The sequence below is a fragment of the Manacus candei genome, unplaced genomic scaffold, assembly GCF_025592945.1.
Source record: "Manacus candei isolate 608988 ecotype Guabito, Panama unplaced genomic scaffold, ASM2559294v1 h1tg000053l, whole genome shotgun sequence".
Classification (NCBI taxonomy): domain Eukaryota; kingdom Metazoa; phylum Chordata; class Aves; order Passeriformes; family Pipridae; genus Manacus; species Manacus candei.
In genome coordinates this window covers 1,039,023-1,064,658 of record NW_026138101.1, presented here as the reverse complement: position 1 = coordinate 1,064,658, position 25,636 = coordinate 1,039,023, and the positions used below count along the sequence as shown (strand labels likewise).

At 41.2% G+C, this 25,636-nt stretch overlaps 1 protein-coding gene across 1 annotated transcript; it reads right to left on the bottom strand.

The window, feature by feature from the left end:
- Window positions 1–6,094: 6,094 nt before the first annotated feature.
- MLYCD (malonyl-CoA decarboxylase) lies at window positions 6,095–24,965 on the bottom strand. Its single transcript, XM_051801771.1, has 5 exons — window positions 24,442–24,965; window positions 17,967–18,079; window positions 16,828–16,984; window positions 16,185–16,334; window positions 6,095–7,468 (listed from the first exon to the last, which is right to left on the bottom strand). The coding sequence occupies exons 1-5, from the start codon at window positions 24,940–24,942 to the stop codon at window positions 6,935–6,937; spliced, it is 1,455 nt and encodes a 484-aa protein (XP_051657731.1). The 5' UTR covers window positions 24,943–24,965; the 3' UTR covers window positions 6,095–6,934.
- Window positions 24,966–25,636: the final 671 nt, after the last annotated feature.

Here is a 25,636-nt window from a genome sequence, read left to right as displayed (position 1 = left end):
CCATAGTTTCTGTGTCAAGCAAGAGACAGATGAGCCCAAACCATGAACCTGTCAAGTGTAGACTGCAGACAACAGGCAGAAACTCCACTTTGCACAAATAATGTGCTACAAAAGCCCAGGCTGGGATCCACTTCAGCCACCTCAAGATGGGCTCTGGGGCTGAGTAGGACATTCCTGTCAGGCTCAGCTCTGGGGATCCCCCTACTCCTGACAAAATCCCATGCTCCAGGGAGGCTGGAATGTTGTGCCATAAATAAAGCAGAGAGCTTCAGATTTCGAGTAGGAGATCAAAGATCTCTGGTGTAATAAGTATTTCAAACGCAGAACTATCTGAAGTTTGGGTAGAACTCAGAAGATGATTATTCAAAAATCCAATTAAAACTTTATCCTTTGCCTAAAGCCATTCTCTTAACTCTAACATACGTCGTTAGGAGAACTTTACTTGCAGTGAGAATATGAAATTTCAAGCCCATCTTGTCAGGAGAATATTCTTTGAACAAAAACCCACAACAACGTTTATTTAAAAAATGTAAGCAAACATACCTTAAATATTTAAATTGCATTTTAAATACTGTTCTGGAACATAAAGTCTAAGTGTATTCTTAGATACAGACTGTAATAACGTAAATAAAGTTCTTGCATCATTTCCCCTTTTTTTTTTGGTAATTAAGCAGAAACAACCAGGGTCATTTTAGTTCTGTGTCTTCCCCTTCCTCCACCATTCCCCCAACACTCCCAAGTTCTGACTCTGGTTAAGATTCAGTAAATGATTCAACCTAATCCCCAGTAATTGGGTTAATGAGTTCTCTGGTTTAAAAGTCACATTTGGGTGAGAACTTTGCATATCTTTTTTGGCATATCAGTTACCTTAATTTTACTTTGCCCTTCCCTTTCTTCCAAAAAAAAGGACCCATTAGTTTAAACAATTTAGTAAAAATTGCTTTTTTGACTGCCATTTCTTAAAAATGGAAGCAGAATGTCTTTTATTTTCTCACAATCTGACACCACCCCTGCCCAGTTTATCTCTTTCATCCACTTGTTGCAGGTGCTGCCTTTCAGAGATTTTGATTTTTGATTCAGCCCACAATTAAGAGATGATAAAGAGGAAGAGATGGATATTGATTCATATTATATGTAATATAAAAAAGCCACACAACCTTCTGTTTTTCAATAGTGACCTGTTGCAGGGAGCTAATGTATCCTGCAGGCAGTTATGGCATCTCCAGAAACAGCCAGATGGAAAAGGAATGCAGCTCCTTTGAAAAAAAAAAAATCAACATAAAAATCTGTATTTGCACATGTTCATTACAGTCTTGGTAGCAGATCTGGAGTTTGCATTTGTCACTGTGACCAAACAATCAACACAACCCAAATCCCACTTTTTAAGAAAACAAATCTCCCCTTGACTTCAACAATGGCAGCACTTGAACAAAATCAGCAGATTCTGGCATTTAGCAAACAGGGATTAAGAGGGAATTTCTGAGCTTCTTTCAGCAGCCTGCACAGCCAGCAAGCCTCTGGAGCTCCCACCAGACTTCCAACCCTGTGGATAACAAGGGAAAAGCTGAATGAAATGCCAGAAGCTGTTCTGCCAGCCCTGCCCCGCTGAGGGAATTAGGGAACCTCAGGAAACCGGCCCAAGCTCTTCCCAGGAGGAGCAGCTAAATGAGTAGGTTGGTAGTGAATCCAACGAGCCACTGAACCATCACAACTTCAGCAGGGCTGGACAGGAGTTTGTGAACTGCCCTCTCCTGCAGGGCTTGTCAGGTGGGAACAGCTCCCTGGCACTGCCTCAAATCCCCCTTGCTGAAAACAGGGACTGAAGAGAGAATCCCACATTTAACTGTCCTCTGGCTTTCAGCCACAATCCCAGTATGAGGTTTAATAACTTATCCAGCTGTCAGATTACATTTTGCTGTATCTCAGCACTCTCCAAGCACTGATCAGTGCTGGTACAGATTTATTTCAAGAGCAATGAGTATGCATTCCGCTCCTAAATAATGTGGCAACAAGTGATTTTTTTTTTTTCTGAACAATTCTGGGTATCCTCAATATAAAACAAAACCTAAGCCTGACTAAAAACCCAACCCATTTATGCTGTCCTTAATTCCTTAACTGTAAGCATCAAGCTTGGAACTGACACATCAAGAAAATTCAACTTTCCCCATAACCTGTGGATCATGTAGTTGATGCCTTAATGGCAAATTTATGGCAGCTGCATGTGGAAAAACACCAATCCTAAAACTCTAAATTGAGGAAATGCAGAAACACATCTGAACAAGCTCATGACATGGTGCTTCCCTTTAGATCCATTTATGAGTCTTTTTTGAGGGCAGCTCCTCAACAGTGCTGAACATTTATACAACATCCCCAGGGGTCACACCCTTGCTTGAGAAATGTTTGGGTTCAAATTTCTTGAAAAATTCAAATGCTTTTGGAAGCAGTAAAAAAACAGACATTAAATGTGATGGTTTATCCTTTATTTTCTAAAGGAAATAATTCTAAATATGTGTTAACTGCTCCTGGTATGCTGACCATAAAACCCTGATCTCTCCCTTGCTAGGGGTTTCCTTATCCAGAGGCTGAAGAATCAGACTACCTTAACCTAATCTATCTGGTTCAACAGACCTTTGTCCCCATTTCCCCAAGGAGGATTTCCCATTGGAGGCATGTTTTGTAGCTTATGACAGTCAGTAACTAAAATAAACTACAGTGATATACATGGAAAATTTGTTCTGCTTCAAGTAGCACTTACTCCTTTCTTTTAACAAGACTTTGTGATGGCTCAGCATCTGCAAATAAACTGAATATCCCCCAGTCAAGCAATATTTCCTCATTGCTCATCCAGGGCACGTGGAGAGCACGGATCCAACTCAACTCCATACAACGTGCTCAAAGAGAGGCCCTACTCCTGTGACAAGAGAAATGGCCTAAATTGATCATAAACAAACCTAAGTGACAAAGTAACATAATTTCTATTGATTTGCTTTCAAAAGCAGGATACAGCTGTGGAACTGAGGTGCTTTTATATGCTGCACCTTCCAGCACAGCAGCTCCCACTGCTTACTGAGGAGCGAGCCTGAAACCAGCCTCCCCTTTTCCTTCTGGGCACATGGTAACAGAAGGTGCTCTGTAACATCATGTACCTGCTCCTCAGAAATGGCACTGCAAATGGCACACAGTGAGAGGGAACTGGACTTCTCTCTTCTTTCTGAGCTGTGAAGACTCCCTTTGATACTCTGATCCTCTCAGTGACAGTTATTGTCCCAGGAAGTGGTACAGATGGCAAACATTTATTTTTTTCTCTTCGGCATCCTTCATGCTGAAATCACTCTTTAGTAGAAAGCTGGAAAACCCAAGCAGTGCTATACAGCTAAGAATCAATGGCCAATGAAAGAAAAATAATAGCATTTATCAGCTGATGGATTTTATGAGCAGCCTGTCCCACTCTCATCTTCAAATGATCCGTCTGCACTTAAATCCGTGCTGTGACTCTGGTGCAGAAATCACTGCAGGGATTTTTGGCCTCACAATGCTCTAATTTATCAATATAAGAGATGAATTGATCTCAGAGAGCAAAACACAACCAATAACCCAAACCATAACAACTGTTGAAAAGGAAACAACTCTGCAGGTGCTGGAGTTCTGATGGAGACCAGATGTCATGTAACAAATGTACCCGTCCAGAACAGCTCCAGGAAGATGCTTTGTCTGTCATCTCCTTGCCAGCCCCACATCACAAGCCCTTGGAATAGCTCCTGGGAAGAGCATCAGATTAAACTGACTGCAAAGCAGGAGTGACTGGGTAGTTCAAGGTCTAGAGGAACGTGGCACGTGCATGAGGTGAGGGAGCAGGGACAGACCTGCCTGTGACCCACCAACTAAACCACTGGGTCAGCAGCTGAGCAACCAGTCCTGGAACCACAGGGTGCAGGTCTGAACTGGAGAGAAACTCCCATGGCTGCTTTGCCATAGCCAAATGCCAGCAATCCTCCTGATTTTAAGGTTGGTAGGGAGAAAAAGAAGAGCTGTGCCTGCTGCCCTTAAGCTGAGGGCAGGGCTGGGTTTCTGCCCGTGTCAGATCCAACAGCCAGAGGGGAACAGCTGGGGAACAACTCAAGTGTTAACAAAGCATGAGCAGCTTTGCTTTTTCTTTGCTTTTTCTTTCTTATAAGCTACAATCACTTCATGTCACTGAACCAATTCTCATACAATTGTCTGGGGCTCCAAGTGGAAAAAACTCATTATCCTTCGAGTCCAGCTGTTAAGAATATGGGATTATGTTGTATTTCCATCTGCAACAGAGCAGAAGCGTTGGCTCTTTTTGAACTGTGGTCAGGAGGATGCACATTTAATTGCCCTCAGAGCTCCTCCTGCTTCAAAATAAAACTGTCTTTCAAAATCATTGCATTTTCAGAACCCTTTGACTTGAAGTAAATGACCAGGTTTCCTCAAACTTGAAGAGCTTCATGTAACAGAGGGTTGTCTTTCTCTATTCCTCCCAGCCAAGAAAGGCTAGTACATGTTTATATAAGCAGCTAAATTTCACCTTGAAACCTGAATTCTAAGGCAGTTCTAGAAAACCCAAAAGCAGAACAAAGCCATCCTCTGATCACTGAAAAAGAGGAGTGTCCTGTAGTGATTGTGTGGTGAAAATTTCTGTACCAACTCAGTGTTATTTCACATTAAAAAATTTGACAAGCAAAATGCATATGCCACAGAGAAAAGTGATGTGGGAGTAGTTTGGTGTGATATTCTGATACAGGTCTGACATTCTCAACTGTAAATAGTTACTTTTTAGGAAGCTTTTCATATCAAGGTGCTAAATACACACACACATACACACACTGTATATTCCCTAATGTTCATGTTCCAGGACTAAAAGTTGTACACAAATTTTAGAAGGAACTTAAACAGAATTCTAACAATGCCTTAAAAATGTGGGGTTTGCAATAGAAGTGGCAACCAGGTTCTTCATGTAATAATAAATAAAAATGCCAGGAGAAGATGCCCTAATTAATCCAAACCATTATACACATTTGACTGTGCCCTGCCTCTTTTCCAGCCTGAACTCTCCTCTGGACATGCAATTGTTCAATACCTGTGCTCAACTTCCAGCATTTCTTGAGGGTAAAGCCCAGACTTCCATATGAAGCACTAAACAGACTCTACTTACCTGTTGTTGTGCAGAAAACTTACCATAACTCCTGATCCAAGAGCAAAAACTGACAGTCACTCTGAAGTTACTGCCTCAGGTTGGCCAGGTTGGAGTTGCCTGTTCAAAGTCTCTGACTAAAAGTTCCCAGTGGGTTTGAGTGTTTAATCCTTAGTTCCCCTCATGAATAAAGTGTTCCCTAAGGCACATTCAGCAAGATATCCAGAGAAGGTGCAAAAACCCCAAACCAAGACCAACTTATATTTACTCCACCACCACAGTTCAAGAGGAACTTAACTTTTCTTTAGTGGTTTTGGCAACCGGACACATTTTTGTTTACCAGGGGATGACACTTCTTTGGTATTTCTTTTAATCCTATAAAAATCAATAAACTAACTCTGTATAAGAAAGATGCTGACTTCTGAACTATTCTTAAAAACATACTGAAGGCTACATGGCATAGAGAGTTGTCACTGTTAATGTGACATCCTGCCACTGATGGCCAGATGCTGCCTCTGCTCTCAACGGAATAACAGGCAGTGAATATATTCTTGTCCTTTAACTACTGCTGTTAAAAATCCACCATGAACAGAAATCCCTGCAACCTGTTCCCAGAACAGGTTACCAGTGTGGAGGATGGAATTTGTTTCTAACAATGACTATGAAAATAGTGTCTCCAATTAACTAACTGCATTCCAGGAGAAAGTTGGACACTTACAGATTTCTTCACTTCTGTTTTCATACACGAGCAAACACTCCATTACTTTTGAATCCTCTGTGTAATTCTTTTCTTGAAAACAGGACTGGAATTGGACCAGAATAAATCAGATATTACAAATCAGCATGAAATCCTTTTAAAATGGGCCTTCTTCTGTGGTGAAACTGTTATCAAGAAGGGTCACTAAGTGAGGGGAGATGTTGAAATACAACCAGACATGATTTATTGAGAAAGTCTCTTTTATTGATTTACAGGTCACACCTACCCCTTTATTAAAAAAGCTCTTTGTTAACTTAAAACATTATCAGAGCCAAAGTATAACATACATATTTAGAAACTTCTCAGTTGATCCCCAAGTATCAGTCTCTCTTGTTCTCCTCTCCTGTTTGAACACTTCCTTATTGCTCAGCATATTTTAGCAGCCAGAAGATGGAAATACAACACAACATACCTGCTGCACTGAGAGATCCTGGGTTTTGAACATTAATGCAAGGCTTTTCCATGCTTCAGCAAAGCAAGGATTCAGTGAGATTTTTAGTGCATTTGAAAAAAGAAAATACCTAAAAAGGTTTTACATGAGAATTTTCTAAGGGTGAAAAAGATAGATATTATAGAAATAAAATTGCAGATTAAGGTTTTGAATAACAATTTACCTTCATTCAGTCCTTTCCAGGTACTTGTGTACTGAACAATCTACAGCAGCATTATGACAAAGTGCAGCTCCTTACAGGACAGTTTATACAGGTTTATTACCAACAAAATAATGCTTGGCTCAAGTATTGTCCATTCAATTACTGCTGAGTTGTAACTGATTAAGAGAATTTTACTCACCCTTTACTACACACCTCCAACCCACCTGCACATAAACAGATGTCCAGAACTTGCAGAGCCAGTCAGGTTTTGAATATATGGCCACAGAAGCAAGACAACTGACCATCCAGATATGTAGTGTGCTGGGCAAATTTGCTTTACAATACATTCTCATTTAAATACAGGCACTGCAGATTCTTACAGCTCTTTATGGGTGAGGAACACTCGTTCTTAGCTTTCAGAATTTTTAATTACAGTTTGCTATTTTGCTGGAATTGGGACACCAAGGCAAGCACCTGCTCCGAGGCTTTGATGTGTTTGGTGCCCAGGTAAGCTGCACTGTTGCTGGCTGTGTCCTCCAGGAAATACCTGTAGTTCACCATCATGCCACAGGAAGCCCCAATGCCCCGAGGGCTCGTGTCCCCCATCCAGTTTATCCGCCACAGCACGGAGCCGTTCTGGAGATGGAAGTTTGCCACGGGATTAAGGGCATAACCACGGTGTTTCTCTCCATACAAGTACCAGGCACAGAGTCTCATCAGTGGAGGATTCAGCACCTCGACTAATTTATCTGATCTCACCCACTCGTTGTTGTTTAAGAGTTTTTTCAGTGTCTCAGTGGAAGAGTCTCCTGTGATCGCAGAGATTTCTTGCCATTCGGACTCTGTAAAAAGTTCATTTCTTCCCTGTTCTTTTGTTTGGGGGGAGAGGAGGCCAACAAGCCATTTTGTGAATCCTGGGATGGGTGAGAGAGTAGAAAAAACTTTTATCTGAGGAAGTTCTTTCTGCAGACGAAAGGAGAGGAAAAAAAATCATAAGTTTTGTCACGGCTGACACAGGGAAGTTTGAGTGAAAGAACAGCTTCAAGTCAAGGGAAAACCAGGGATTCTGACACGGAACTGACTCACACAGACACAAAAAAGAGGTTAAAAATCACCCTGCCAGTATCAGGTTAGTGAGTAGAAAGCACTCAGGAACATGAAGAAAACTTTAACACTGACTGAATTACAGTCCTCACACCCAATCTATATAAAAGTACTTATGCAGTACTTACCAACCCTGAGCTCTGGTATCATTTTATAGGCAGAAATAAACAAATAGAATCACAGGCCATAAAGAAGTTATTCTGAGGAATATTTTTTTTAAATAAACCTACAAGTTTTTAGAACCTTTTAAATGCCATTTATTTTTTATATGTAACTACTTTTTTTAAATCAAGGGCAGTTTACTACTTCAGTCTACTGTAAAATGAGGGCAGGTACTATTTTTAGATTTTTATGGAAAGAAGCATTCCCTGAAATTTTGAATTAAGTTCTTTATACAAGGCAGCTACTTTTCATGATAGTCCTTAAAAATAGCAAGATAAGAGATACATACTTGCAGTAACAAAAAAACATTCACACAGTTCTTGTTTTAACAAAGAGAAACTTCTACTGTACCCCTCCTAATTTATGATTAAAACCTATAAACTATGTAATTAAAACCTGTAACTGTGTAACATGAAGCAAAACATACATAAGGAGAGCTGTGTGTCAGTTTTGGGGCACATCAACATGAAGAATATCCTGTCACTTGGAACACTTGGAATTAACAAAAATTACATCAGCACTTGGAATTAATAAAAATTACATTAATCAACCCTTCTAAAGGAGTGGGGGGCAAAGGAACAGAGGGAAGACAGAGCTGAACTGAAACCACCACAGTGTTGGTTTAATTACTGCTCATACAGGAGGAAGTGGTGAGAACCAAGACATTCATCAACATTACAGAGGCATCTTAATGTCAACAGAAAATTGTCTTTAAATGACTACAAATTGCACTTTTTGTGCTTTGAGGATTACTGAGGTAAGCATTAAAAAGCCATCAGGGCTCAGATGGTGCCTCCTCAGCACGTTAATGGCTCTGGCAGGGACAGGTTGTCTGAGCTGCTCCTGCACCGTGGCATCCTCAGGTTCCCTGTGCTCACATCTGCTCCAGGAGGATGCAGAGCCAGGGAATTCTGCTCTAGGAGGATGCAGGAGCCAGGGAATGCTGGCCTGGCTCACCTCAGGCTGGAGACAAGCACCTTTCCTAACAACTTCCATGGCTGGTATTCACAATATCTTTTCCCTGAGCTGAAGCTCTGATTGTTATACAGACATGTAAGCTGAAGAATCCCTTTTGGGAGCAGGTAGGAACAAGAAAAGCAGACCAAGTTACAAACAAACACCCCATTTTATCTCCTCAAAGAATCAAATAAAGAAAAAAAAGCAAATTATTTCCTAAAAACACTAATTTCTGTATCTTATTGAACAAATCAGAGCACTCAGGAGATCCTGACTGGATCAATAGTCATAACTGCTACAGCTTCCAGAGTCAGGGAGTGCAATACCAGGAAAGCAGCAGAAACTAGGAAAGCAGGAACTTTTTTCAAGTTTCCACTAAAGGATATGATGATATTTTACTTTTAAGAGTAATTCTGAAGCTGATGTCCTTAACACAATCTATGAAATACAACTATCAGGTTTCCTTGCATGTGTATTTCATAAAATAAAAAAAGAAAAGTTCATTTACAGACATCTCTTACACATCTTCCTACAATTTTAGGGAATACAACATTTATAAAAAAATGAGTTTATTAGGGTTGTGCTCTTACTGTAGACTGTGGATACTAGAGGCACAGATACAGAAAGTATGTTTTAATTAAAAGAATGTTTCTTAGAGTAGACAGTTTAGACTCTTTAGAAAAAGTTCTCCCTTTGCTTTTGAAAAAGAGCAATGACACAGTAAATTAAAAAAAAATATATCTGGAGGCAGAAAAAGGGAAAAAATAAGCACAGAATAAAGCAACTCCACAGACTTCAAACATTTTCCTTCTGAGCCCTGTGCTAAATACTTCCCCATGGATATAAACACTGTTTATCCACAAATCAATTCAAAGTAACTTTATAAAATTTTAATACAGAATCAAATGCACTCACTACATCTTCCTCTGGTCACCTTTCGTTCCCCTCCTTGTGTTTCTTAATCAAGAAGCACACCTAATCATCACCTCTGGAGTGCACTTTTCTTTCAAGCAGCAGGATTTTCATTAGCCCTGCAGAGGAGAGCTCTGCCCATGGACCCCCTTGTCAGCTACACCTTCCTGGACTCAACACTGCTACACAAAACCATGGATCTCCTGGAGAAGGAGGAAGAAGAAGCAAGTTTTTAAAGGCCACTCCTAAACTCAAAGGTGTTTGTTCCTGGAGAAAGAGCAGAGGGCTTTCAGTTCTGTCAAGTCAGTGAGGAGCAGCATCACCTTCACTGCCCCATCAGCACCCTGAGGGCTGAGCTGTGCTGACTCTGCTGGGACTGGACACAGCTGAGCTGCTGAGACACTTTGCTGTCCCATAATGTGACCTCCTGCATGTCAGCTGGAAGAATTTCTGCCCAGAATGGAGGTCACAACTCCCTTCTGAAGATTCAGTGACCCAGGAGCCTCCTGCCTGTCCACACAGTAATGATGGATGAGATCTCAGGGACCACCTCACATGTGATAGACCTGCAGAGGAACCTCAGGGCACAGAAACACAAACCCATCATCTATAATGAGAAGTGCCCTTTTCATGTCCCATCCTGAAGCAGCAGCCAGCTCCCCTCAGAGAGACTGGCCTTCAAAATGGGGGTTCACTCTTCTTCATTTTTTTTTGTGCCTTAAAGTTCCTCTTCAGTTCATAATACAAAGAGCACAAGACAGGAATAAATGGGTAAAAGTTTTCAAATTAATGACCTACCATGACAAAACCTTCATGTGCTGCAGGAGGGGCTACAGATTTTACTGTTGTACAGTGGGGATGAAAAAGGGGGGAAAAAAAACCATAGAGAAGAAGAAAAAATTGTTAGAGGCTATTTCCTCCAGGCAAGGATTCAAGGAATATGGAATGTGTTTCTTTTTGACCCAAAGATAGGATTACACTCCTTAAAGGTTTGCCTTTTTTCCTAACTATATCACTTATCCTATAAAAGATAGTGCCTTTGAGAACACACTGCTCAGGTCTCTTTCATGATTTCTTCACAGATATTTAGGGTTAAAACCTGAGAGGGGAATAAGGAAGGTAATGCTGAAATTTGAGAAGCAGAAATTCTTCTTTCAGGCCAAAGGAAAAACTGACTGGACCAAGAGAAAAGGCTGCTTAGCACAAAGACTGAATCTCTTCTACACTCTCTCTGCTAAGAAAGCAGTGCTTGAAAATACTATTTTGCCACAGAGCATTTGCCTGAGTTTTCCACACAGGAGCTGAGCTTTGTCCATAGCTCCCATAAAGCAACAATCCCAATCTCATCTCCCAGCTTGCAAAGCCCAGAGGGCACCTGAGCACCACCCACAGTGACAAAAGTGAGAATGAATGATTTCTTCCCCTATCTGTGTGTTAATAATAACCACTGCAAAGTTCCTAATTCAATAACTGACACCGAATCCTGCTGGTGTTGACTCCTCTTTGTTCATCATCCCTTTAAGGAGTGACATGTTCAGCAAGACAACCCAAAATATTTAACAGGAAGACAGCAGCTCCTCCTTTATTAATAAATACAAATTGGGAAATTGTGCACATTTTTTTTACTTCTTAGGACAGGTAAGACATGGCAAAGTGACCCCCTTTTGAAGCTACAGTACAAAGTACCACATATCTGATAAATGCTTGAGTTTAGGAGCTTATCTGGGGCGGACATTTCTTGTGGAAAAATAAATAAATGCAACAGAGTGTGCACATTTATGTTGTTGCTAAATTGATGTGCTAATTTCTAAGGCTATTGTGGAAATCCATTAATGTTTACTTTCCTGTCAGAAACCCACACACCATTAAGTAACAGCTGCTAATTTTGGTTTGGGGTAGATTTCTGTGTTTGATTGTCTTTTTTTCTAGGCTTTTTTTCCATTGCAGAACAGCACAGATTTCTCCTGTTATCCATATCTCATCTGAAACTGTCTTGCACTCTGAAAGCTGTAGTCCAAGGTCACATTTTTCATCAATGAAAGCAAAGCCTGTTTTGGAAATTATGATCTCCCCAGGTCACCTAGATCAAATTAAGGTAGCAATTATCAACAGCCCAAGCAGAAAGCTAAAATCTGCCACCAATTGTTAAGCATTCTATTGAGTCACACAGCAGCTATCAGTTTTCTCCCCCAGATGCCACAGGCTATAAAATCTTAAGCAGTTTTCTCAAAGGCTTCACCACAGTTATCTGTGCCTGTCATCTGCAGACTGAATTGCCATGATGTACCTTCTGCAGAGCTCCAGAGCGTTCAGAGTGGCTATAAACACATTCTGAATTAAATGTCTGCCTAATGAGCAATCTAATTGTCTCCACCTTCACCAGCACCTCTCAGCCTGCTAGAAACAATCTGCCTGCTCCTCTTCCAGCACCCAGTTTGGGGTCGGTTTGTTTGTTTTCTTGTAGTCCTCTAAAATAGTTTCAAAATCCAATTCGTTTCTGGGAACGACACAAGCTTGAATTTTAGAAACACCAGAGATTATTTTTGTTGTCTGCTCCCTGCTTTATATACATTAATATAACCAAGGGAGCACACACAGAATGCCTACACAGCCCATTCTCAGATTTGTACAGGGAGAACTGGGACCAAAGTGGTATCAGTGGAATAATGAATTCATCCCAAAAAAATGCAAACGGGATATGCTCAGATAACAACAGAAGCCTGTATATAAAACCCTTCTATATTACTTGTGTAGCAAACTTTTGTGAAGAAACTACCAAAAACAGAACAATCTGCTCCTGAGAGCAGCCCACTTTCTCCCAGGATGCCCTTTGTATGAGACACCAGCTACATCCCTCAGGTCCTGCTCTGATTTCCAGTATATCCCTCCCCTTCACAGAAACATATATAGCAACACCTGTGGCAAATTCCAAATCATCATGTCTAGGTAGAGATCAAGGATTCAAACTGCAAACTGTGCACATTTAAAGAGAGGAAACCGAGGACCCATTTCAACTTCATCCATCCTCCATCTGCTTAAATTAATGAGAGACCCAAAAGCAGGGGTATTTAACCTGTACACAGTGCCCCAAACTAATAGTGCTCAACACTGGGGGTTGAAATCCTTCCCAGAGCCTCCACTGCTGCAGTTTTCCCAACAATCCTAATAAAAACCCATTTGCAAGGAATACTTTCACGAGGGAACCAGCAGGTGACATTCTCTGAAGGTGAGAAGTGCTGTCCTACACCAGTTCAAGTTCAGCAGAGTATGTGACCACCTCAGGCAAATCAGCAAGAAGATTTCTAAAAAATTAAGCTCTATTTTAATTGTCCATTAATCAGATTTTAAGGAAGAGGGTGCTAACTGAATTTACAGCCATAATTCTGTAGTTTAGATACCTGTTAGATCAATGTTTCAGTACAGTTTCTTGTCAAATGAAGGCTTCAGTGGTGGAAGCAGAGTGGCTGTTAACACACTTCTAATTTGTGCATATCTTTTTCTGACCTAATGATACACATTCATGACTAGTCCAATCTGGAGTTCTCCTTATGAAGAATGACAGCTGAGACCTCAGTTTTGAGGTTACAGTGGGACTTAGAAGTGTCAGAGCAGGTTACGTTGAGGCAAAGTCAGATAAAGGACATTTACTAGAGAATAAAAGAAATTATAAGTTTGCAAAGCCTTGGGAAAAAAATGAACCCAATAGAATTCTGCAGAGCAAACAGATGTCCACAAAAGTTAACTCAACTGGCAAGTTATAAAAGTGTATTAATCATCAACAACTCAAACACGATGGGAAACAAAATCCTCAACCCCTTCAAATGGTCTTCTCTTCCCAAAGGATTTTATTACCAGTTAAATCAAAGACAGTCTCAACTTCTGTAACTTGGAACACTCAGTGATTTAGCAGCACTTTAAAAAGAGATTTGTTTATTGCAAAGCCATGAAAAGGTTACATAGAAAATCCTCTTCCTATCAGAGACCTCACCCATCTATTTTTGCAAAGGCTGCTGGAAGCTTGCTTAATGAGATGCAATTTTTGACCCAGGACTTTTTTGCTGAGCCTGTATTGTTTAAGCTGCTGCCACCAAGTCAACTCAGCACTCCTGCCACACCATTTGTCCCTTTTAAAGCCACTGTAATGCTGCTCCAAAGAATTATGTCCAGCCTGAAAATACAGACAACCTTGGAAAGTCCTTTGCTTCCACCTGACCAGAGAGAAAGAGAGCACATGTGTGCAATTAATCCACTGAAGTAGGACTTCCAGAGTTTTGGGAGACAGGTAAAACAGGCTGCCAAGAATATTACTCATCATATTCTCTACCTTTGGCCTTCACTTTGTAGAAATTTTACAGGGAAAGCATTTGGAAACTGTAAATACACAGGGCTTGTCTCCTCTGAGGGGAGAAATCCACTGAGATGGAAGGCACAACATTTAAAGCTAAAGCTCAGCAAGGAGGAGTTATAGATGTGCATCAAATAATTCTGTAACAACAGTACAGTGATTTAGGGTCACTGCACAGATGTAAAATATGTAATGGAAAATGGTTCTTGCAGAATTCAAGAGTAATGCTTTAGAATGAAGAGGGAGAAAGCATGGAGTGGCAAGAAGAGACAAGAAAAAAATATTAACATCATCAAAGAGTGGAAGAAAAACTATTAGAGAATCATGTCCATCATGGACAGACACTCCTGGATTATCCTTTGTATTTTCTTTAGCCCTACAGTGGTACCCAAAAAAGGAATGGGGTAAAAGCAAGAGATAAAAGTTGTTGTACCTTTATTATATAGATACAAACTACACAGAAACAAGCTGTTCAAGTCTGGCCAGCACTTCAGAGTCAACTAAGCCCATGTTCAATTTGCCACATAACACCTTACTAACAACACATTTTTCATGACACCTTAAAGCAGTGCATGGAATAGGGAGATCTCCATCTTTGGCACTGTATGGACAGCACTCAGTTTTCAACATAAAGTTATACGACTTTGAGGCATTAATTTGTGATTAGAATGTATTTAAAGGCATCTCAGCCAAAGTGTTTCCCCTTCATTGTCTGTTTGATGAAGAGAGGCTGGATTTTACACACTGAAATGCAGAAACTTTGTCCTAAGTATAAATAAGAAACACATTCTTCTGTTGGACACACCAAATTTCAGAACTTGCATTAGGTTATCTCAGCATGGTGTGTCCGTTTGCCTTTATAACTCACAATTTTGCAAGTGTTGCAAGCAATTAGTGATGGACAGATCTGATGGCAATAGGGTTATTTTATGAGAGCAACTCAATTATGCAGAAATTATTTTCCAGATCTGAAAGCAGATAACTGCATGGATTTATTCCAACTTCCCCTCAGTCAAGATCAGACAGATGGCACAGCCTAATTATACCTGGACTACTGCACTTTCCACAATTAATCTAAAAGCCATTCCAAATTCAAGAAGCAACAGAATTCAGCCAAAATAGCCATTAAAAATAAAATAAAATAAAAAACTTCAGAGCAGACAGCTATGATTCAGCAGTTAACTAATCAATCATTTTGTAGCAGTAGAAATTTGGAGCATCCACCTTTAAGTTGTTTTTGTAAGCAGAACCTAAGTTCTACATCACACAGTTTTCCAAACATCATTACTAATCTAGATGTGGAAGAATAAATACGAACACAAAAAGTGATTATCACTTTTAAGTGGCAGGTTTGTTAATAATTTAAGTAGTAAAGAGTATTAAATAAAATTATGTACTCAGTGCAGAAATATGACTGTCTCTTCCACACCATTCTATATACGAATTTTCATCCCTTTCTCAAGTTGCTTAGAAGAAGGTTCTATAAGAAGTACTAAAACTATTAACAATATTCCTAGGGCATGTAATGATATTAAATTCATAGATCTGACTTGTATAAAGCAACTGATTCTTGGACTATCAAGACATTCTCTTAACTATATTGCAAGAAATGCCTGGGCAAAAAAATCTTTTTATTTTCCTAAATAGAGATATTCAAGGCAAGCATGCAAACTGCATAAATAACCAGAGGCAAATCAATATAACAAACAAAAAAAATGAACAAATTAATGTACAGGAAGTATTTTTGTTACTGGAGCAGGTGTAAGATTTTGAAAAAGGCATTGTCAGGTACACTGAAGAGAGAAAATGTTGATCAGGGGCCTGGACGGAACCTGCTTGCAGGGTCCACCCCCTCAACAGAGAGGCAACAGTGAATCCTAACATAGACAACAGTGCAAAATCCAGCTGTATCCAAGTTACCTTCAAGAGAAATGGACTCATTTGACTTTAGGTAACCTACATGTGAGGAGGCAAACACAGGAATTCACACGGGATGTGCCAGCTGTGGAACAGAACCTACACCTGGCAGACATTAACCAAGAGCAGAAAATGTTCTTCCAAGTCCTTGCACATCTTCCAAGGCTGACCTGGGAAAACCCAGCAGCTCCTGGCCTTGAGCAGGGACAAGAACTGGAAACCCAGGAAGGTCAGGGCAGCACAGTGGGCAAACAGCACCTCAAGGACCCCCCATCAACCCACCTGCAGCTCCTTGACCACCTTCTTGATGAGGTAGGTCCCGAGTTCCACCCCCTGCAGCCCCTGCTGAGTCAAACTGATGGAGTAGAAAATGGCTGTTGATATTTTCTCTGTATCTTCTGTTTCTAAAGGAGGCACTTCTTTCACTATGGCCTGGGAAAATTAGAATTTAAAAGAAAAGTTATTAATGGTTATCATCATCATTATGGGGAGGAAGTCTTTCTTTTTAACTTTTAAATGTATTAGCCCTTTTCCCCACTCTTTTATTCATAACCCTCTGTGAGAAACAATAAGAATCTAACGAAAAAGAAGAAAGAAGAGCTGTTTATCCATTAGTAAATGCTGCAAATAACATGGTTTAAAATTTTCAGAATTAACTGCAACCACTTTGGAATTTTAATCTCATTTGCTCCATTTTTTATATATTTCTTATTTTTTCTCATTCTTCTCCCACTTGAGCAACTCCCCTAAATGTCAACTTACATAATACAGCTACATATACAGATTATCCCTGTAATTTTTACAATTCTCTCATCTCTTAAAAAGATGAAGCAAACCCAAATATTCACAAATTATAAGGAATTTTAAAGGAAGCACATTGCAATTTGAGCACTTTGCTGTGTACTAAATGCAGCAGTGACTGTACCTGGATGTTGTTGGAGATGTCACTGGTCAGAGCCACATGCAGGACTATCAATGGTTCCCCTGGGATTGCACAGTGGGAAAAAAAGTAACATCTTCTATAGGCCCCAACTCGACGCTTCATATCAACCCAGTTCCTGACAGGATGCACAGCTTCAGAACTCAAGGAGAAAAGAAAAGTACAATTATTATCATTTTTTCAAAATAAGAGGTCAGCTGCCAACCCTACAAGCTCCTCATTTTTCCCACTGATGTCAGGGACAAAACTCTCCAATGAAAGGAGGAGAATCAGGCTGTGAGTAAAGTAAAATTCATCAGCAAACTGACAAAGTGGATTGTGAAGGCAGATTGCACATCTACTCTTTAGTGTGTTTGCCAAATTCCCTTGAAGATTAATTCTTACTCATTATTTTTATTTGGAACCTTTAGCTGGTATACAAGATCTCTTTTCTTTGCCTCCTCAACATTTAAGTCACATACTGTCAGAACTCTTGAGAGATGCAGTTTTCTTCAAGCTTTCTATATAACAAAGTGGCACAACAACATAACTTGAGTCCAATCATTTGCAACTTCCTCACAGCTTTGACAGAAATTCAGAAATAAATGTTTTAGAGCACATTACATAAAACCCAAGGTTCTCTCTTCACACACAGGTCACAGGTGATCCTGTGCACCTCACCAGGTCCAGCCAGGAAGGGGAATATCACTGGATTAGAAGTAAAAAATGCTCTTGAGTGTTGGGCTGCACGAGATTTAAATGTGCTGCTGGTGCAGACTGAGGAGAGATGGGGGCCCATGGAAGCAGCAGCAGCAGCTGCAGCATCTGTGGCAGCAAAGGCAAGGATCTGGGTTTGTAGGAAAATGTGTAAAGAGTAACTGGGAAAGCTGGAAAAAAACACAGCAGTCTACAAGGGCAGCGTGTGAGCTAAAGGATCAGATTATGGGACAAATGATCCCCTTTACTGTTCTTTAATTCAGTTGTTAAATGTGTGCTCTACAGAGTGTTAAATGAAAATATTCCATTATTATACTTTGCCTGTGGTTCAGTATTGAAAAGCAGAGTTTTGAAAACAGTGGATCTGTGCAGTCCCAAGCATTTCATCACCTCTTCATAAACGAGTCTTCCCAACCTTTAGCACTTACTCACTAATTTTCTGGAGTATTTCACAAGGGGATTGCCAAGTGACCCTTTCCAAGTTCAGGAATCCTGTGCAGAACCACTCTGACAGCATGTTCTTCAGAACTCCACTCATTTCCTGCAAGCAGAAGAAAGTTGGAATTAAATAAGCAAGGTAGAACACAGGAATGTGAGTAAAGAGAACCTTGATTGATTCAAACTACAACACTGGGAAGTTAAAAGAAACTAATGCTTCTGTTTGAGAAGATTTACCAGTTCAGCTGGACAATTTCTATAGCAAACTACACAGAAGATAAGGCAAAAAAATGCAGATGAAAAGCAGACAATAGGTAGAAGTATTTGAGCAGTCTTGACCATAAGGCCACAGTTGCTCAGATTTAAATACCATGAGAAAATATCTTTCAACAGGAGGCAGATAGAACTTTATAGAATTTTTTACAGGTTTTGCAGAATTTTTCTTCTCTGGAAATATGAATAGTTTTGAGCAAGAAAAATAAAAACAGCAGCATAAGACCACAGAACTCAAAAATCAAACCAGCTTTGGAACAGTGTGAAACAGATGAAACCCACCTGAAATATCAAATACTTTCAGAAACAGTCAGGGTGATTTTTATATTCCCTACTAATTTCCTGCTGCCTGTATTATTAAAGATTTCCTATCTAAAATTCTTTGAATTGAAGAAGTATTCTTGAACTCAGTACAGCATGAAAATCCCTTAAAGAGAGTCCAGAGCCTGGTTTTTTTGTCTTCCATTTGCCTTGTCCACATATCAAAGAAGGTTCCTGCTGGCCAAAGCAACTGCTACAAATATGCCAGGATTGAATAAGAGAATGGTTTTATTCCTTAATTCAACATACTAGAAAACCTGAAATTTATAAACACAGAAGAAACAGCCATTTATCTGCACAGAACAATTCTGTCATGCATGATTATTTTTTTTCTCCAATACCTTTTTCCTAAACAAGTATATTCTGATTGGTTTGTTTATTCTGACTTTAAGGTATCTCCCTTGTGAATCCACGTTTCTGCACAGCTCTGAAGTTTTTAGATAATAACCATAAATCATTTTGGTCAGATACCCCTTGGTGTAGTCAAAGTCTCCAGGATTGCTTGTTTTGTTTTCTTTTGTACTGTAAACCAGAAAAATGGGCTGGATTTGTCAGATCTGGGGTCAAAGGAACAGATCCTTATGGCTCTCTTGTCATCCATCCCCTTCTTGGAACACCATTTCAGCTGCAGCCCAGCTGAAGGAGGGAAAAGTGCTGATGGCTGCACTCCTGCTGGGCAGGAACTGAACACTCTGCTCTGCAGCTCTGGCAGGAATGTGGCTCAGGGAGCAAGGAGAACACCAGTTATCCTGCATGGAAACTGGGAAAAGGGGAAAACATCCAAAATTCCATGATTCTATGTTAACCAAATTTCTTGGTGCAGAAAGACATAAAAATTTATACTATCCAAAACCGTGGTTAACTCAGCCATCTAAGAAAAAAAATCTGAGTTGTGTTTAATATCACAATATACACATTTCCAAAAGGTTTTACTCCAACAAGGACAGTCCCAATTTTGCATCTCTTGTAGACTTAGTGGTACATTCTCTTATTTTGTAAAGGTAGTGGTAAGTAAATTCTTATTTTCATTTCAGAGGCCTTTCTAGTAATAAAAATTACATCTCCAATACTTCACTGAAAAGAAATCACATATTTGTTATTCAGCATCCCAATTTTAAATCTGAGCAACAAGACATACTCACATTAGTATTTCAAATTACCAGTTATACTTCAATTTATATTAGCCAAGTATAATAAACTGTGATTATTTTTTCTCATTCTGTGTTCTTGCTACAAGACAGCAAATTATAGGCTTTTTAATCTTCCCAACAAGTCCCTATTTATTGGGCAACAAATGGGAGAACTCTGATGAAAACCTTCAATTAATTTTTTTTTAGTAAGAAAAAATGCCACTTTGGTGAGGGAACTATTTCAATTTCCCTCTCAAAGTACTAAATAAAAAAGCCCTCAGATGAGTCGAATTTCAACATGTTTTTGGGGTTTAACCTGATAAGTTTCATTTGGGACCTACAGATCTACTCTGATATGGCCAAGTGTTCTAACGTGTCTTTGGTGGTGGGAGGGTTTAGTTGGGGTTTTTTTGTTTGTTTTGTTAGCTTCAAAATATACACAGAGAACATCCCTGGTGAGATTCTGAAAAATATCCCATCAGAAAACCAGGATTCAATAGTTAGACATTAATTTAAAGGGATTGTTTGCTGCTTTTTTATTGCTAATAGTAATTACTGCACTGATAATGGTAGTGCTGAAAACTCCCCTGGCTCTTGTGTTCTATATTATTTCATGTCTTATTCCTAAAAAAAAATTAAAGTTGTTATTTCCTTTTTTCCCCCCTATTTCTGCTCATTTAGCCAATGAGTAAAGTATGCACAAGCATTTTCAAGTGACTTAATCACCTGCATACAGCATATACTTTACTGTAATCTCTTGAACAAACACGAAATAGAAATGTTTCATCCACCCATTTCTAACAGTCCAAGTTGTTTCTGTGTTGATAGCTGTGGAGGAAATAGAAAAATATTTCATATTTACAACACAGCAATGGGCAATCCTTGTTTTAATAGGTCTTTCAAAATGCAAAATGAAAACTAAGGACTAAGAAATATTTTAGACAGTTTGGGTAAAACCAAAATCCCAGCAGGTCATATAATGCATTCTGTAATTTTCCTCCAGCATCAGGAAGATCCATTTAATTTTATGTCCACATTTCCTCGTCAGTGCAGATACAAACATGCAAAAGTTGTAAAATTCTTGTTGCACACGAGTTTTTATGTCTGTTAGAATTTCAATCAAATCTACACTAATGAAATGGCTACACAGGACTTTAGAGAGGCAAATACCAAACACGTTTTTTATAGAAAAACTTTTAATAATTATGATATTTCTTTTTTTTCCAGTAGACCAACACCAGACCAAGATTACAGATACACTCCAGCTACTGCTTAATTATGGAAGCAGGTGTATTTATAAATCAATTTGACAAAAATGCTCTCTTTTTCATTATCTTTTTGCCAGAAGCTTGAACTTTCCACTGACTTTTTCTAAATCATATGGAAAGATGAAAAATATTTTAAAAGCAATCGTTGAATGATTTGCTACCTGAAATAATAATGTTGTGAATTTTTCACCAGAGTCATATTTCGAGAGCTGAAATATGAGTAAGCAAGGGAAATATAAAACATCTCAGGAGGAAAATGCTGGCACAGAAAAAGTAAAGCCTTGCAGGCAAGAGGGTTCTGAACAATAAAAGAACTACACTCAGGAAACAGATTTTCAGCAAATTTTGCTCCGTGCACTGCAAGGGCTGATCAGAAATTCAACTTGTTTATAAGGACAGTGGAAAATGAGCCTGTCCTGGGGTGGAAGGAAAGAACAGGACACATGAAAAGAACATAAGAGAATGAGGACAAAAATTCAAACAGCATCATGAAAAAGAATTCGGCCCAGCCTCACTGCAATTTAACTTTTTAAAGAGTGTACGATGTGGCAGCACCTTTTTTTTTAAATGGCCCTCCTAACGTTATCCACGAGGCTTGTGATGGTAATAATTGATTCATATATTTAACAGATAAGAAAATCCACCTCTGGGACAGATTACAGAGAACTTTCTCCTCGTATGTCCTGTATGAATTTTTGGTGGACTCTTTGGAAAAAGAGCTGTACAGCTCCAAAAATACAGTTTACCACTAAATTTTTGATTTTATCAAGACACCTGTGTCAAGACATTCCTCATCTTTCCCAATCCACATGGGACATTTACTACATCATAACCTGTCAATGGATGCCCATAATTTTTCTGTCTTGCTCTGGGTGATGATTCTGCCCTCTAATAACCAACTTATATATAAACTAAAACTTACATGCAGCACATTCCTTCTCTTTGCACAATCCATCATTTTAAGAATTTCCAATGCATTGTTCAGGGTTTATTTTAAGATCTAAGGAATTCTTCCAGTAAGGCAGACAGCATTCTTTTTCAATTGCTTATAACTCAGCTTTTTCCTTTTGTTAATGATTTATGAACAGTGAAACCAGTGGAGAAACAATCAGAAGTTAATTTGCATCTCCTTGGTTTCAAGTAATACCTTTAGAAATTCAAGAAAGTAAGAATTGATCACATATAACAATAATACAGTGACTTCTGATGTGTTATCATCCATCCCAAGTTCTGGAGCTTCCTAATAGCTCCAGAATGTCTCTATCCTGCAGTCAGGAAAACTAGCAAAGAAATTGTCCACTGCAAGAATCTAAAATATATATTGCATCACTAGAAAGGTTCTTTACTCAAGACTGAAATTCTTTATTAAAAAAGAAAGAAAAAAAAGAAAAAGAACGTTAAAAAATGTTTAATAAAAAAAAAAGGGAAAAAGAAAAATTTACAATCCCACCCCCAAATTTAGAGCCTGAATATTCTGCCATACAGTTTTCTCTGCTTTTGACACACAGTCTCAAACAGGTAATGGTGTCTCACACCTATGGCTTTCCGAGACCAAATTAAGTATTTGTGTCCTCACACCCCTTCTTCACAAACCACTTGTCAGTCAACACCTCCTGGGGTTTTTTGCTCCCTTGGGTGCTCGTAGTTATTCTGTCACTTACTTGCAACAGAAGCAAATAGATTTTAAAGGCTGAGCAAGACACTTATTTCAGAAGCAACAGGTAACACCTTTCCCAGACACACTAGCAGGAACACGGGAACAACACACAGTTCTGGGTCTTGGGTTGATGTGGCAAAAGATGAGAATGACCTAAGTGAAACTCCAGGCTGAAAAGAAACAGTGTCCAGAGTAAACCCTTACAGCCAATATGGTCACAAACAAACCCAATGTAAACCAGTTCTAGGTTTTGTGCTGACTTATGTGCTGCTTATCATCAACTCTCGTTTTTAGACTACATCGCATCTGAAAAATAAAACTGATCAACAAGCACAAAACTGACTACAAGAACGGAAATACAGAACTGAGTCTAGTCATCTGACGAACCCAAACGTTTAAGAAAATATTTTGAGAAGATAGAACGCCCCTGACAGCCTTTTATTGATGCTTTAGCTTTGCAGATAATGTTTTCCTACTTTCAAATGTCTTTAGTATGTTTCTGCGTTATCTGACACATGTACATTCAGCTGTTTTACATATTTTTACCCTGATAATTTTGCAAACTCAGTCCAGTTTTACTTAAGATGATCCAACTGGATGTGGAATGTTACCAAAGCTGTTGTTGCTTCGGTTATGTGATGACTGTGGTTCATTGACAGAACTGACACCAAGAACATCGTTTTCTTGTCAAACCTAATTTGGATCTGAATATTGGCAAATAACTAATGGTCATTGCATCTGATTGACTTGCTGTCTCTCTTCATTGCCTTCCAGGAAGTCCTGTCAGCTCCTGCCACTGTCATGTCCTACAGCAGTCCTTCCTCCACAGCCATGTCACCTCACTACACCATGGAACCACTTAGGATGTTTCACTTCACCTCTGCCTTCTCACTCTTGAGCCAAATCATGGCAACTCCTTTCTCCTGCTGATATTCCTCACCATTAGCACAACACAGTGCTGTGTCACTTGTGGCCCTGGAACAGACTAAGGAGTGAGGCCACGACCGAGGGAGTTCCTGGCACAGCTTGGCAGCCCCAACACGAGCTGCACTGCACCAGCGTGGCACTGCCCACAGCAGCCTCCCACTGCCACTCTGGAAAGCAAGCCCATTGCTTCACCCCACGGGCCACTCCCTTCCTAATATCAACACAGGCAGCTCTCGCTGGTGCCGTGGCTGTGGGATGGGGTTCACTTGTGTCCCACCACAGAATTGATTAGGTTGGAAAAGAGCTCTGGGACCGTCGAGTCCAACCTGGGACCAATCCCCACCTTGTCAACTAGACCAGAGCACCGAGTGCCACACCCAGTCCTTCCTTAAACACCTCCAGGGATGGGGACTCCACCACCTCCCTGGGCAGCCCCTTCCAATGTTTAACTCTTTCTGTGAAGAAATTCTTCCTGGTGTCCAACTTAAACCTCCCGTGGCACAGCTGGAGGCTGTTTTCCTCTCATTCTGTCCCTTATTCGCTGGGAGCAGAGCCCGACCCCCACCTGGCTCCATCCTCCTGTCAGGGAGTTGTAGAGAGCGAGAAGGTCCCCACTGAGCCTCCTTTTCTCCAGGCTGAGACCCCCCAGCTCCCTCAGCTGCTCCTCACAGGACCTGCCCTCCAGACCCTTCTCCAGCTCCGCTGTCCTTCCCCGGCCCCACTGCAGCCCCTGAACGTCCCACTTGAATTGAGGGGCCCATGGACACCCCAGCATCGAATCGGCTTCACGGCATACTTTCCATCCCACCGTGGCTCCAGGAACAGGAAGCCCCAAACCACATCCCCGCCGACTTCCTTCAGAGCCACCCACCCTCATCTCTGCCCTCACCTTGACATGAGGCCCATCCACCTCCTTGCTCGCCAGCCCCTCCACCAGGTCGCCCCGGAGCTCCACGAGGAAGCGCAGCCCGCCCTCGAGGCGGCCCAGGTGCTGGAAGAGCCCGCGGTACTGGGGGTTCAGGTAGTACCGCAGCCGGTCCTCGGCCTGCAGCAGCGCCCCGGGCTCCCTGCGCTGTTCCCGGGCCTGCAGCACCTTCCCGGCGGCCTCGGCCACCCGCCCGTGCTCCACGCCGAAGTCCTGGGCCAGGCGGGTGAGGAGTTCTGCGCGGGGCGGCCCGGGCGGCAGAGCGCGGTAGAACTGTACGAACTCCGCGCCGCGCAGCTCCGCGGGAGGCGGCGCCTTCTCCTTGGTCTCGTAGGGCGGCAGCGGCGGCACCGAGCGGCGCAGCAGCTCCTCCATGCCCGGGGCGGCCGCGGCCGAGAGGCGCCGCGCGCCCCGCGCTGCCCAGAGCAGCGGGCGCGGGCCCAGGCGCGGGCACAGGCGGCTCATCCCTCTCCCGGCCACACACCGGCACCGGCCGCGGCACCGCCCACGGGGCAGCGCTGCGCGCGCTGATTGGGTGGAATCGCAGACTGACAGCCCGCCTCGCCAATGGAAAGCGAGGATATTGTGGCGGGGCTGGGGGGTGTGTCGGCCGCCATGTTGAGTGTGGGCACAGGGGTCACCGCGCGGCCCCGCCCCGGGGCGGCACCGGCGCGTCCTCAGCGCTCGGAGCTCCCCGGCACCGCCCCTTCCGTCAGAGTTCAAGTTAGAATCAGAGTCATAGTGAACATAGTCTAATCACAGAGAACACAGAGAAACAGGGGAGGTTCAAGTTGGCCATTAGGAGGAATTTCCTCACGCGAGGGATGACTGGGCATTAGGCTGCCCAGGCAGGTGGTGGAGTCACTGCTCCTGGAGGTGTTTAAGGAAAGACTGGACAAGGCACTCAGTGCCATGGTTTAGTTGAGGAGGTGGTGATCACTCACAGGTTGGACTCGATGGTCTCAGAGTTCTTTTCCAACCTAAATGATTCTGTAATTCTGTGAATCATCAAGGTTGGAAGAGACCTTTAAGACCATCCAGTCCAACCCTCGACCCGGCACTGCCGCTGCAACCCCTGAACCAGTAAATCACATCACCCTTCCCCTGAGCATGTGTAGAATTTAACTTGGGTTGCTTAACTTGTGTGTAAATTACTAAC

Coding starts and splice junctions, on each gene's coding strand:
- MLYCD (XM_051801771.1), bottom strand. CDS start 24,942: ATGAGCCGCCTGTGCCCGCGCCTGGGCCCGCGCCCGCTGCTCTGGGCA. Junction 16,335..16,827: donor ACATCTCCAACAACATCCAG/GTACAGTCACTG, acceptor TAATTTTCCCAG/GCCATAGTGAAAGAAGTGCC. Junction 7,469..16,184: donor AGGTGGTCAAGGAGCTGCAG/GTGGGTTGATGG, acceptor TTTCGTCTGCAG/AAAGAACTTCCTCAGATAAA.